Raw genomic sequence first — 14,353 nt, 5'->3', positions numbered from 1 at the left:
GGGATTATTTATTAATTCATATATAATTTATATTTTTCCATGGATATTTCACGTTACGTGACTTCATCAACTGCCAGGAGTCCTAGTAGATTATGGAAGATCAAATAATTGGATAAATATCTTCAAGTAGAGTTAGATATTAGATTCCTGCCTTAAACAAAGATGTTGAACTGAAATGGCCCTCTCCAGCTTTTTGACTTAATTCATTACTTTTCATCTGATCATCCAAACATTTAGCCATTTCACTGTCAGCTTAAAAAAATAATGATTCTAAATTTCTATAACAAAAAGATGTGATCTAAATGTACTTGATGAAGGTTCCTTTAGTATTTTTCAAATATATACAAAAGTGTTATTATACTATCTGGAAATATTCCTCTGTGTCCAGAAAAGATTAAAAAAAATATTTGATTGTTTGATTTCATACTTGTCAATCCAAGCCCATTAAATTCAGTGGCATCATTTTGGAGCAAGCATAGGATTGCAGCCTACCTTGCGCAGATATTTTTAGCTTGTGCACTATCTGCAGGCCTCAGGCAGAAGCTCTGAGTCATTGTTTGCTGGAAGGACAGATACAGCCTTTTGTCCTTTGATGATTGTAAAGGCGTAATTATCAAATACCTTATTAACATGTAAGCAATTGTGTAATTAAAAATATTTTCAATTTTTCTCTTTTTTTCTCTGGAAATACTTAAAAGAGTTAAAGGTAAAGGTAAAGGTTCCCCCGCACATGCGTGCTAGTCGTTTCCGACTCTAGGGGCCGGTGCTCATCTCCGTTTCATAGCCGAAGAGCCAGCGCTTGTCCGAGGACGTCTCCGTGGTCATGTGGCCGGCATGACTAGACGCCAAAGGCGCACGGAACGCTGTTACCTTCCCACTGTAGTGGTCCCTATTTTTCTACTTGCATTTTTACGTGCTTTCGAACTGCTAGGTTGGCAGAAGCTGGGACGAGTAACAGGTGCTCACTCTGTTACGCGGCACTCGGGATTTGACCCGCCAAACTGCCGACCTTCAGATCGACAAGCTCAGCGTCCTAACCCACTTAGCCACCGCGTCCCTTTTAAAAGAGTTAGGGTTTATTTATTTATTTTACCTTCTATGTTGTTTGGAAAACGAATGAGAGTAACGTAGTAAGAAGTCCTATACTCATTTGGGGCATTTTTGTTTGATGCCTTCAAATCCGTGTTGACTCCTGGTGACAGCTAGACTACTCCTTGTGGTTTTCTTGGCAAGATTTCCAGAAGTGGCTTGCCATTACCTGCTTCCTCGAACCGAGAGAGAATGACTGAGCAAAGGTCATCCAGCTGGCCAGCCTAAAGTACAGCTAGGACTCAAAAGTCTCCTGGTTTCTAGCCTGGTGATTCAACCACTATACAAAACTGGATCTCCATTTGTTTCTTAGTACAAGATAAATTTATGAGGCCATTTTTCCTTGTGTTCTGTAGATCTTCTCACATATCCAACAGGAAGTAACGTATGAAGAATCTGCAAGCTGATAAGGGCTTGTTTCAGAAGGAAAAAGAAAGAAACAAAATAATCAAGAAACATCGTAAGAATGCATTTTGACTTCTTCATATTAAACATTTCAAATTAGACAATAGGTAATAATATTTGATATGATCTCACCTTCTCTGAGCATGATCTTTCCTACCACTTTAATTGCACCCAGAAATACAATGGGGCTTTCTTTGAGCATCACCAGTTAGGAAAGTTTCAGAGTGATGGAAAGATTGTAATGCATGAAAAACACTTTGCTTTCTACCACTTCCACCAATAAAAAATATGCTTAAAAATCACAAATATAAATTTTAAACTAAATGCTCGTGTTTCTTGAGAGTAAGGCATAAAAGCAGAGCCTTTCTTTTGCAAAAGACCACTTGTGAGAAAAGTTCGGCACAGATTTTGGTCCTACCAGTTAGGAGTTAAACAAATAGGACAAGCTGCACTTTGGATGGGTGGTTACCCACTCTTTAGCTGTATGTTTTACTGCCCTCGCTACTATTCACAGGATGGGTACTACATGCTTGAAATGGTTGGCAGGTATGTCAAGGACAGGGATATGTATGGCCTATTAGATGTTGCTGATCTATAGTTCTTGGCTTTTCCATCAGCATTCTTGGTAAGGTATACTGGGCATTAACAGTTAACATTGTCCAGGAAAGGAGACAAGAGCAGCTGATTTAAGGCACATACTGTGCTTAGTGCTTAACACATAATATGCTATTCATATAAATATTTATACATTTCGTCCACAATATGAGCCTATATTTGGTCATTTACACAGGACCTCACCAGCATTTACACTTATAGCATATACTATAACTTCTATTACTACTAATAAATGATGTTGTGACATGAAAATATGTCTGCTCTGGCAGAGAAATACTTGTGCCTTGCTATACCACGCTGGCATTTATGACTTTGTAAATTAAGTATGTTCTGTCTAAATATCAGTGCAAGGAGGGAGATTTATGGCCCATCAGCTGAACAACATCCACCTGCTTCCACCATCATGCTGAGCAGTGAGAAAAGCTAAAACGTGTACTTCAACAAAGCACTTTCAAAAGACTGCACATTCTCAGACCTGCATAAATGTATCTGCATTGCACCCTTCCAAGTTGAACCAGGTAACTTTGATCCTTAAGGGATATTCTTCATAGCATTATTTAGAAAAAATAAAAAAATGAGCCTGGTATTACACAGTATTGCTCCCTGAGACAGATGGAACTATCTGCATCATAGTGCAACATTGGTGAAATCTCTAGTTCCCAATAAAAGCAAAGTCATTTTGGAGAAAATAGGATATAGGCACTACATTGTTGTAAGAATATTGGCTATTTTTTAAACACAAACATCTTTTAGCTTTAAGCTGAATCACATAGTGACTCTCTTGGCGGCTTTCATCTTTAAATCGATCCATCAGTATGGCTTTTATTTTTAGACATATGACTTAATTATAGTGATAAAAGACTTCTGGTTCATTGCCATTAAATTTCTATGGATATGACTATTCAGTTGTCCAATGCTTGGGATTCAAAGGACAAAAGAGGTGGGCAGGATATGAACAAAGAGACTATCTGAAGTTCCTAAAAAACAGCTAAGACTTTTTCCAAAACGGAAATATGAAGAGACTGTGTGATCCGAAAAAAGACATGTTGGGTTTTCAGAGCGGCAGAAAGAAAGGGGTGCACTCCTGGGTATTTGAACAGAATTTTTCATTCAGAAATGCTGCACAGCCCTAATTAGTAAACATTGATGCATTGATCCATTGTGTCCAATTTAATATTTGGTGATTAATACTAAAAAGGAAATGACTGTAAAATCCAGTTCATTAAGAAAATATAAGTCATTCTCATGCAGATGGATGATACCTGGAAGAAGAAACATTAGAGAAACTTTGATTATTCAATTATTTTCTTCCCAGAGTTGAAACATCACTGAAACATCACAGTTGCTCTGCTCTCAGACAAATTATTAAGAAATGCAGAATGGGTTTCAATAGTGGTTCCTGTCAAAGTGAGATTCTTATACCCTGCCAAAGGTAAGAGCTGAAGTGCTACAATGCATTGCAGCCAATGCAACTGTACATAGATCAAACAATTAATACTCATTATAAATAGAAAAGCCAGTTTAGAAATGCCCAGTACAACTAACCTTCACCCTCTTTTTTTTAAATAAACCAACACTTAAGGAAGTGGGAATGCAAATGAAAACATTATTGTCACACATTCTGACACTTGGAGTGGCTGCTACAGGATCTGATTTGATCCAGATTTCCTTCTAGGACTCAGGTTAATTCATGACTTGAAGGACACTTGTGCAAAATATCTTTGGATCAACCAGCATGTTTTAAAGTATTGTTTTGATTTTGATTTTCCAAACCATGATGAGATCAAGTTAACCTTTAATTTCACTTAACACTTCAAAATGGCTTACTATGAAAAGAAAATGGGTGCAAGATCCAGTTGCTCTGCTCTCAGACAAATTATTAAGAAATGCAGAATGGGCTTCAATAGTGGTTCCTGTCAAAGTGAGATTCTTATACCCTGCCAAAGGTAAGAGCTGAATTGCTACAATGCATGTTCAGCCAATGCAACTGTACATAGATTAAACAATTAATACTCATTATAAATAGAGAAGCCAATGTAGAAATGCCCTGTACAACCTTCCTTTTTTGTTTTTGAATAAACCAACAGTTAAGGAAGTGGAAATGAAAACAGTATTGTCACAAATTCTGACGTTTGGAATGGCTGCTACAGAATCTCAAAAGATACAGGTATTAATTACTGGAGCCATAAGACAGATCCTTTAGAATATGTTACTTCTGATACCACTTCACAAAATGAAACAGTCTGTAAATCTCATGAAATTGAAGTTGACATTATAGCAAAACCTCACATTTATGGACCAATTAGCAGGAATGGATATTTTACAAAATAGGAATTACATATGAATTACTTAATTAAACAAATCATGTGAATTAAGGTTTGTCCAACTTTATTATGTGGGGTAAAGCCTAAGCTAAATTGAATCTGTGGAATATGAGGTTTTCTGAATGGAGATCTATAAAAATGGAGGGTTTTTCCTACTGGAAATTTTCTAACATGTTAGATTGTTGCCAGCAACCAGAATAATGATATAGTGTAGAGAATGCATGCTGTTTATATGTCAATAACATAAACTTTCAATACATGCTGGTAAATTTCTATTTGAAAATCTACAACTATAATCATGTCAGAATTCAGCCAGGCACATATAAAACTCACATCATCCCATTTTAGAGTTTTGAAAACAAAATATATCATTTGTTCTTCTTCAGTATCATTCCAGACCAGAGTGAAAGAAGTATACAAAGTGTTTAAAGAGCTTCTTCCTACAAAACTGATGATGGGGTGAGATTAAATAATGCACTGCATTATTGCTAGATTAAATGGAACATAATGCACTGCAAATTGCAGTTGGGAATACCTCGATCCAGACAGAAGCTACAACCAAGTCTGGTATTTGTGATACTTCTCAGCTGCCCTGTTTTGGAGATTAAAATGAAATGTATTTGTTTGTACTAATCTAGATAAGCATCATACAATTCTGTGCAATACATATTAAAGCTCTGCAGTGCTTTGGATTTGATTCCAAAATGGTTATTTGGAACATGTGGAAATACAAAGCTATCATTTGTTGCAGCTCTTTAAAGCACCTGCCCCTTTTCTTAGGATCATGGGGCAAGAGATTCCAGGAAGAAGAATAGGATTCCAGAAAAAGAGGCAACTGGTTTAGATTGCAAATAGAGTTATGTTCTGCATACAGCTGCTACTTTTGTACTTGTACATGCTCATAAGTACACATTCTAAAATCAAATTCAAAGTTTATAGAGCTATAATGACCGAATTGCACCATACCTTCTAATTACAATAATGGCACTGAATAATATTGTTCTGCTGATCGTTCCTAGTTGACTCACAGCGCAGTACAACATTTATCTACTGGCAGTGGCTGATCAAATTAAGCTATTAACTATGACTGACAGTCATTTGGATAACAGCAGGTTTCATGGTGATGCTGAAATAAACATTTTAGGATTGACTAATCAATCTTAACTGGCAAAAGCTATTGTAAAAGCAATGTATTGGCAGTAAAGAAAATTATATCCAAAACCTTCTCATTATGGATTAATGTTTGGTTATTATTATGTGGAAGTTATAAATATTTTAAACTATGGGAAATTATGGTATACAAAAGTAATGTATTTGCTCTTTTGGGGAGGTTGAGATGGCAAAGAAATACTCCCCATAATTTGATTAAGGTACCGGTACTTCATACTCATTTTTACAACATATTAAGCCAACCCACAAAGAAATTAGTATTTCCTATAATTTTAAGAAACAGATTTTCCTTAATTTTCAGATTTTTCAATAGTAAAACATGAAAAATACTTAAAATATGATTGGGCTATAAAAATCTGAACAAAGCTGAAGGTGGCAGCTGCAGACATTTTATTTATTTGTCTACTGGTCATTTAGATTTTTAAAAGCCCAGTTATGCGCTCTGTAATGCATAAAATAGGATTTCCCACTTATATTAAAAAAGATTTTACTTTGCTTCTATGACTGAGTAAATACTTAAGGAAATATTCTGTTCCACCATGAAGATTAAAAAAAATCCCTAATACTGAAAACAAAATTTGGTTTCTTTTGTAAGCATTTAGAAGAAAAATTAAATACTACCTAGATATGTTTTGTCATTGTAAACTTATATTTCATTCAAAAATGATTATTAATGCTGTTGGTAGATACATGTGCAATAATGCTGAATAAAGTACTCATTATTTGTATTAAGAGTCTGGTTGTTCAGCTGGCCAGTGGTACCCCTTTTTTCTTCTGATAATACTATTATAGAAATAAAAACAGTACAGGTTTTTACCTGGCATGTTTTACCTAGTATTCAGCTGTTAATCTTTTGAAAACAGTGTTCCGTACTAACAAAACATTAAAAGAGAGATGCATTTTGCTGGCTTGAAAACCACCTTTATCTAAAGATGGGGAAAGGGTGTGCAAGTATGCCATAGCAAAAACAGAAAAAAAATGGGAAAATAGAATTTTTAAAAATCAGTAAAGTGCACAATTATTGTCAAACATTCTATTCCTGTTATTCCACTGAATTTACTGAACAGTCATTGTGGACTACAATTTGGCTTGAAAAGAAAAGAGGCTTACAATGCAAACAAACACCTGTTAGGTGCTTCTCCTGAAGACTTTTATGAGAATTGATTGATGCAATTCAAGGATAACCTACTTCAGCTCTTTGGATGTTGGCCCGTTTCCTAGATCCACAAGGGGCAGAAGGATTACAAGTTGTTTAGGTGTTTGTCTCCAATTTATTTCACTTTTAAATGCCAATGTTTTCCAGATCTGCATGTTCCAGGCCAACAGTGGCATCTGATCTGGAGATCATGAAAAGTTTCTCTTTATTTGTGTACTGTCTCTGAATTTTCAAAGGCAGCTGCTCTGTTTGTTCCTTGCTGGTGCTCTGTGAGGAGCCAATTTCCTCACTGGAGCTGACTTGACAGTCTTCAGGTGCTTTATGGGCTGGGGTATTGGCAACAGACTCCAAGGAGGTGCCCGACTCCTCCAGTGGAGTGTAGCCCTTATTGCTTCTGTACTGATCACACTGAGTGCTCTGGGAACCTTTCTGATCCACAGATGGTGTAGGCAGATGAGGATCCCCCAAATCAAGGGATCTGGAGTAGCTGGAAGATGAAGCTTTAGCTAAAAGACCGGAGTCAAGGTCAGTGCTACTACCCAATGTCTGAGAGGGTTCAGGGAACAGGGATCTCCTGGCATCAGGGAGGCAGCTTGTGCTCTGGCGTCGAAGCACTACTTTACATTTGTTCATCCTGGGCAACACTGACAGCTCCTGCGCTGTGTCTAGGTAGCTGCTCCTGAGATCTTTCAGACTAAGTTCAAATTCTCCCCGAGGAATTTCTTTGCCATCCCGTTCACTCAGCAGCCTCTGCCAATCACCATAGTCTCTGTCAGTCATTTCCCCCTGAGCCAGTGGTAGCAATGTGAAAGTGCTCAGTGAGGAGCCCACAATGGAACTGGCAGTGCTGTGCTGGTCCCAACTATCTGTGGGGGTACAAGATGGGTTACGGGTGCTTTGGGCCAAAGTAGCTCTTTCTTTGTAGATGCTATAAACAGCGTCAGCCAAGCTGGGTATTTGCTCATGTCTAGAGGTGGAGAAGCAGCAAGGTGAGGAAGCCAAGTCGGGAGGGGAGAGGGGTGCACTCACAGATGGGTGCCAGGTATTCTTGGTAAGCATGGCAGCGGCTCCTAAGGTTTCTCCTGAGCTGCTGCCAGGTTTTAACTCCAGTCCACGAGATTGCACACAGTTAACAAAACCATTTATTGGAACTGAGGCAACAGTAGAGGGAGCCCCATCCTTTGGCCGAAGACTGTGTGCATCTATGACAGTGGAGTACAGGTCCCTCAGATTGATAACTTTAGTCTTTTTGTCACGATTCTCATGCAGCACTGCATTGGCACAAATGAAGAGGAAGATGCCAATACCCATGATGAGGGGTCCAAGCACTTTGAGCTTGTCTGAATGCAAATATGTAGAGAAAAGATGGAAAAGCAAATTTCTTGAGCTGGAGGATGATGTGGGGCCCGGCAAAGATGGAGAAAGTGCTTTCTTGTTGCCAGAGAAAGAAGAATTGATGCCTTCTAGGTAAGATTCTCTAGTTTCTTGTGTGTGGTTCTTGAAGTGGCTTTCAGGAGCTTTCCCATATGGTTGCATTAATGGGCTGTGACTAAGGCCCCCTGTCCTATAAAGGGGTTTGGGCCAATAGCCAACCACAGCCAAGGCAATTCCCACAAGTAGTACTAGAATACCACAGGCAGCAATGAGGCCAGAGAGGGAGCATAGTTTGAGCTTGCCCTTCACCACCACCACATCATTCTTGAGTTTTCTTTTTGCTTTGCGCTTGTGTTTGGAGACTTGGCCCTGAGGCCGTAAGGGATCCTGTTTTCTGGCTGAGATCCTCAAGAGGCCTCCAGTGGCAATCATGGCTGGCTATCCAGGAGAATGTTCCCTACAGCAGCACCAGCTCCTGGAGCAAAATGGAAAAAAGAACATAAGTGCGATTATCTCATTGAAATCAATCTTTCTAAAATCAGTCACTATTGACTAATCAGCCTGAAAGAAGCATGTGAGACCTATGGTGCAACATGTCATACTAATTGGCAAGAGGAAGATAATCCTTTACAATAACCTATTGGTTCTATTATCACTATGCTGACCGCGTGGCCTTAGCTAGGCTGCCTGTAGCTCCTCTCCTCCTCCTCCTCCTCCTCATCATCATCATCATCATCATCATCATCTATTTCTACATCAACTGAGAAAGACTAAAAGCTTCCCCTTCTTTTTGTTTACAATAATTTAACATCAGATGAAGTGCTAGAACATTTTCTTCTGGGGATATGAATTCCAATAAATCAAGGCTTGGAATCTGTTCTGAAGGGAACAAGCTGAAATATACACCAAAGAAGATGCAGGTTCTAATAGTTTGGGATTTTACTGTTTTGCATAGAGGTCCATATGTGCTTTACTATAAGAACAATTGTGCACACTCCTTAACCTGATATGTTCCTTCTATCTATAGATTATATTACCACTAAAGAACTCTTCTTATCTGTATGCTTTAGTGACCTTTGTATTCTTTCAATATTCAAATTTTATAATACAATAGAAGTGAAAGAAAAAGGGGAAAAATAGAAAAAAGAAAAATGATAAAAATAAAACATAAGAATTTTCAATTCTGCTCTTCCTTCAATTGAGTAATTACCATCTTACTCTTTTCCCTCCCTGTTTAGCCTTTTCTAATCCCCAAATCCATAAATCATTGGCCAAACCTTTTCTTCTTTCAGCAATCATTTAAGGCTTCCAGTCTTTTTAAAGTCTTTATTGTCCCTCCCCTCCCCCCAACTTTGCAATTTATGCAAGCTCTTGTCAATTTTATAATCCAATCCTCTACTGTAATCATTGTATTCCTCCAGTAGGACTGTCCTTAGTGATTGCTCACAAACAGCAACTAGAAAGTGCTGACACCAACAAGCTGTTGCAGCTTAGTGAATGGAAAACAACCATGCATATCAACTTAATTTCTCAGCCCAATTAAAATGCTGCTATTGATATTTAAAGACTGGAGGATGGCCTCTTTCATATTGCTACATCATTGCTTCAATCAGCTCCAGTGATCTTACTGTTAGGTCTACACTGACATCTTGATTTACAGGGATTGGATAAAGACTGTTTTATTGATAGATCTTTTATTGGTAACCAGGCACAATCTTTTCCTCATGATACTTGGCAACTACTTTAGGCAGGAAGAATATTGTTTATAAATGGAGTTTATTTTATTGTTCTATAATTATGTTTTAATATCAGTTTTAGGGACTATAGTATTATTACTTAGCTGACTTGTTTCAATTTTTTTTGAAGGCTTAATGAATTAAATACTACCTTAATCAGTAGACAGCTTATAACTGACATGAATTACGTTGGTAAATAAATTATTTATTTATTTATTTATTTATTTTAATTCCATTTATATCCCGCCCTTCTCCGAAGACTCAGGGCGGCTTACAAGCTTAGCAGTAGCCTTCATTCTAAATTATCCTAGGATCAGGGTTTTTTTCTTCAGAAATTCATGCATGACACCATGCTCTGACAGTAATTCAATTCTACATCTGTCATGTGTACATCCCCAAACCTCAAAGTAACTTAATTTTTCAACATTTCATATTTGTTGCTAATCCTATCTCCTTCTCTTCCCTTCTGTTCACCATGTGACCATATTCTACCTTAATATTTCATATTATGCTATTGGGCTATACTAATGATGAAAAAGTATATTCACTATGTAATTCACCTCAACTTGTAATGAAATTTCATTTTAATTATATGCACCATCTCTTTAACTTGCAACAGAACTGCATCTTAAGGAGCATGGCCATTTCTTTTTTTCTTTAAAAAAACACTTGGGAAAATGATGTGAAAGCATTAAATGCCAAGTTCTTCTTCAGTTGGTTCGGATTAAATAAAATTCAAAGGGGAAAAGATGCTGCTGTGGAAATTATTAGTGAGTAAGTGATTTCACAAAGCCGAAGTTTCATCAAATACTCTTGAAATTTTTATCACAATGAGCAAGGCAGTAGCAAAAATACCTACTCATAGATGCCCTAAGTAATGATGTCCCTATCTGAATACAGAGCCCTTAAGTTGGATAAGTACAGAAATAAATATGCTTTCCTTGTTAGCTCCAGGGATAGGTGACTTTCTCAAAGTTTCGCCATGTTTATTATGGCTTTGGGCTAAAAAAAACAGGTGGAGATGGTGTATCATACTTCATATAATCTGAAAAACTAAAGCCATTTTCACCTGTCAGTGAATGCAATAATGTGTATGTATGTATGTATGTGTGTATAACTATATCTATATTTATATATATATATCAACATGCATATAGGGGAATGAATTGAGACTACAACTGCTACTCCTGTTTAGACTATGTTAGAATACGCTTGGTTACAAATAGTAAATTTGAACATATGGAAAGCATGTAATTCAAACTACTGAAACAATGCATTTGTATGCAAACGACGTAAACATAAGAAAGTGGGTTGTAGAAGGTTGTTACAGGCATGGATGGTTCAAGAAGTAAGTTAATTTCACAGCTTTATTCTAAACTGTAGCTCATACTTTTCTTCCATGCAGCATAAGAATTTATCTTTGTATATTTATCCTTGAGTGAAATTGGATCATACTCAAATCCCTTAATGGACCTCTACTGGCTTTTCTGATTCCTATGGGCAGCAGTACTTGGAAACTTCCTTAATTATGTCTCAAATCTTCACAACTGGATGTATATTACAAACTTGTCTGGAGATTTAAGTTTCTACTTCCTAGGGTTTTTTTAATGGTTATATTGAGCATATATTGAGATCTTTGTTAAGAATTTTGAGATATCTTCTTTTGACCCCATTTTACTTCTGCTCTGGCAAAGGAGGAATAAAAATTGTGGTCCAGCCTGATGTAGGCAAGAGGAGGGAAAGGATTTAGTTTGTTCAAATGATTGTCATTCCCTGTTTGAACATTAAAGGAATGAAAAAAGAAATCTTCCAAGTTAAATATTTCCTGGAAGGATTAAGAAAGAAACAATGTTGCAATGCATGTTATTCAAATCTCCACTGAAATATTGTATGCCACCATTATCCCAGCATATCATAACAGAGGTAGAACTGGAAAGTCAGAAAAGTACAAACAAAACAAGCTTTTAGTTTCAAAAAATAAACTAGTAAGGAAAGCCAGGTAGACAAAATTATGTCTGTTGAAAAGTAGTGCATAAGGATCACCCACCCCCACACACCTTTTCTTCTTCCTAATACTGTAATCTATGATCACCTAATGTATCTGAATACTGTGGAGTAAGGTAATTGACTTATGGAATTATCCACCACAAGATAGAAAATTGTCACCAATAAACGAAAAGGTATCAAATATATTCAGGGAAGTCATGATACTTATCTAATGTATTTGGTACTAGAAAAAGTATGCCTCCAAATACCAACTTTCATGGCACACAAACTTGGAGATGCTCATATTTTACTTGCATAATTTCCAGAGATAACTGACCCTGTTAGAACAGAATGTTTGTTTAGATGGGCTTTTGATCCATTCAGTAGGCTATATTTATATGCATGAGCATCAAGAGTGAAAACAGAATACACAGTGATGATTTTTTTCCACCCTTCCTTTCATTAACTGATCACATTGGAGACTCCTGAAGTATAAATTAAACCAAGCATTCCTAGATGCACACATATGGGCTGGATGGAAAAGAGTGTGATAGTTTTTAATTAGCAACTGAGGGCAATTGGCTGGAAGGCCAACCAATTAAAGATTAATTTCAACTATTCAAAATCAACTTTATACCTGCCAACTGCAGTTTATAGCCTCCCTTTAAAGTTCTTTATGTTGCAGTTTTGGCTTTTTCTATATCAAAATAACCAATATTTTAAACATTTTGCATTGTCTTAAAAGGAAAAAAAGATTGATGAAGCCTTCATCACACCTTGTTTTACTGCTTACTTTTAATATTTCCTGTTCTTTTGCTATGAATGTGTACCTTCTTGTGGAGATTAGATCAACTAATAAGCTGTTTCCTGGATTCAGACTATTGTTTTTCAATGAGGCCAAAAGATTAAATTGCACAAGAAGCTTAGTAATGGTCATCTATCTTGCAAAGAAAAAGGAATCAAATTAGAAAATGTTGGAAATGAAGCCAGAGTGAATTGGGTCATTAGCATTATGTATATTATATACTGTATTGAACAATTTAGGGATTTTATTTAAGTTAGATTTTCCATTTTACTGTTGTTGATATACTAAAAAAATAGCCAGATTTTAATATCAAGTTTGTTTTAAGCAATTCACATCAGTCTTTATTTCCTATATAACAATTTTTTTTTTAAATTTAGGGGATGAATATATTCTGTGGACATATGCTGATTTTGAATCACGTATGATGTTCAAGGTAACTGGTTATGTAACATCAATGAATTTGCAGCCCATCAATGAAAGAATGCAGTGGTAATAGAGATATACAATACTAAATTTCTTTTTTTTAAAGAAAAGATATTATTTTGAATCACCCAGGGGAACAAAAAGCTCTCTGTTGAAATAATATGCAAGATTTTGTTTGTATCACCACATGAGGTTTTATAATCAGTTAATCAAACAACTGGATTCTGCAGTTCTTTACAAACTGTTCAGAGTTGTCTGAAAATATTAATTAAGGGTCATTCCTTACTTTTCCCAGAGTGAATGAAATACATTATAAGAATGAATGGCAACAGCAATCTTTTCAACATGTACCATAAAGTTAAATCTTTTGTCTTGAAAACAAAAAATAAATCAACATCCCAGGTAATCTTATTTCCTTCATCACCTAAATCACATTTCTTGAAAAACCCCAGCTTCAACCATGTTTGATTAAATTAAATGCCATGCCCCCACCAAAAATCCTGATTCTGACAATATACCTCAAGTAATTCATTGACCAATATGATCTCTTGCTTCCTCTTTTATTGCATTTTAAAATAAGATTGGATTTCACAAAGAGAACCCAAAGCTTTTAATATAGAAAAATAATAATCTAGGACACACGTAGACAGGCTCAGTGTTAACTAATATGCACAGTAAAAGACTCAGAGGTAGAATTCCTAAAAGTAAGCCCACCTACTGTTAATTAATATCATGTGACGAAATATTCTGATGCTAGATGGACCTGGGGAACATGCACAGAGAAATCAAAGTCAGCTACATCAACGAATCGGCATGCCGTTACCCTGCTACATAACCAAAGAAATTCCAGATGGTGTTTCATGCTGTTTTCCAGGATTTCAAGCAGCGTTTCAAGTCTAAAAGGTCTACCAGAGTACATGCATGCTAGAAGCCCACTCACGGCTACTTTTCATTGCCTTTCCCTACGGATGAACGAGTAGAAAAGAAAGCCAAACCAGGGTGGGTGGAGAGCAACTTCCATTGCAGTCCGTCTGGATAAATTAATCGAGCCTGCCCAAAAGAGCAGCTTGTTCTTGGGAGAGTTTCCTGGCTGCTGCAAGTCGAAACGTGCCTGCAGGGACAGAGCCTAATAAAACATTATGGCTGTCATACCTGCTGCTCTGCTGTCCTACATAATGTAATTAGCCAAGTGGCCTGTGCCTCTGGAGGGCATTTTGCGAAAGATGGAGCTAAGAGGATTCCCGGCATGACGGACGGCTTGGGGGGCTAA

The 14,353-nt window shown here is 36.9% G+C and overlaps 1 protein-coding gene across 1 annotated transcript; it reads right to left on the bottom strand.

Moving 5' to 3' along the window:
• Positions 1–6,885: 6,885 nt before the first annotated feature.
• TMEM200C (transmembrane protein 200C) lies at positions 6,886–8,565 on the bottom strand (the record flags this gene model as incomplete). The annotated part of the gene is made up of 1 exon (XM_081325337.1): positions 6,886–8,565. One exon carries the CDS (start codon positions 8,563–8,565, stop codon positions 6,886–6,888), a length of 1,680 nt encoding a protein of 559 aa, XP_081181463.1.
• Positions 8,566–14,353: the final 5,788 nt, after the last annotated feature.

Source organism: Vipera berus, assembly GCF_964194415.1.
Source record: "Vipera berus genome assembly, chromosome: 3".
Taxonomy (NCBI): domain Eukaryota; kingdom Metazoa; phylum Chordata; class Lepidosauria; order Squamata; family Viperidae; genus Vipera; species Vipera berus.
Note: the sequence above shows the minus strand (reverse complement) of the source record. Positions and strands in the feature narration are given on the sequence as shown.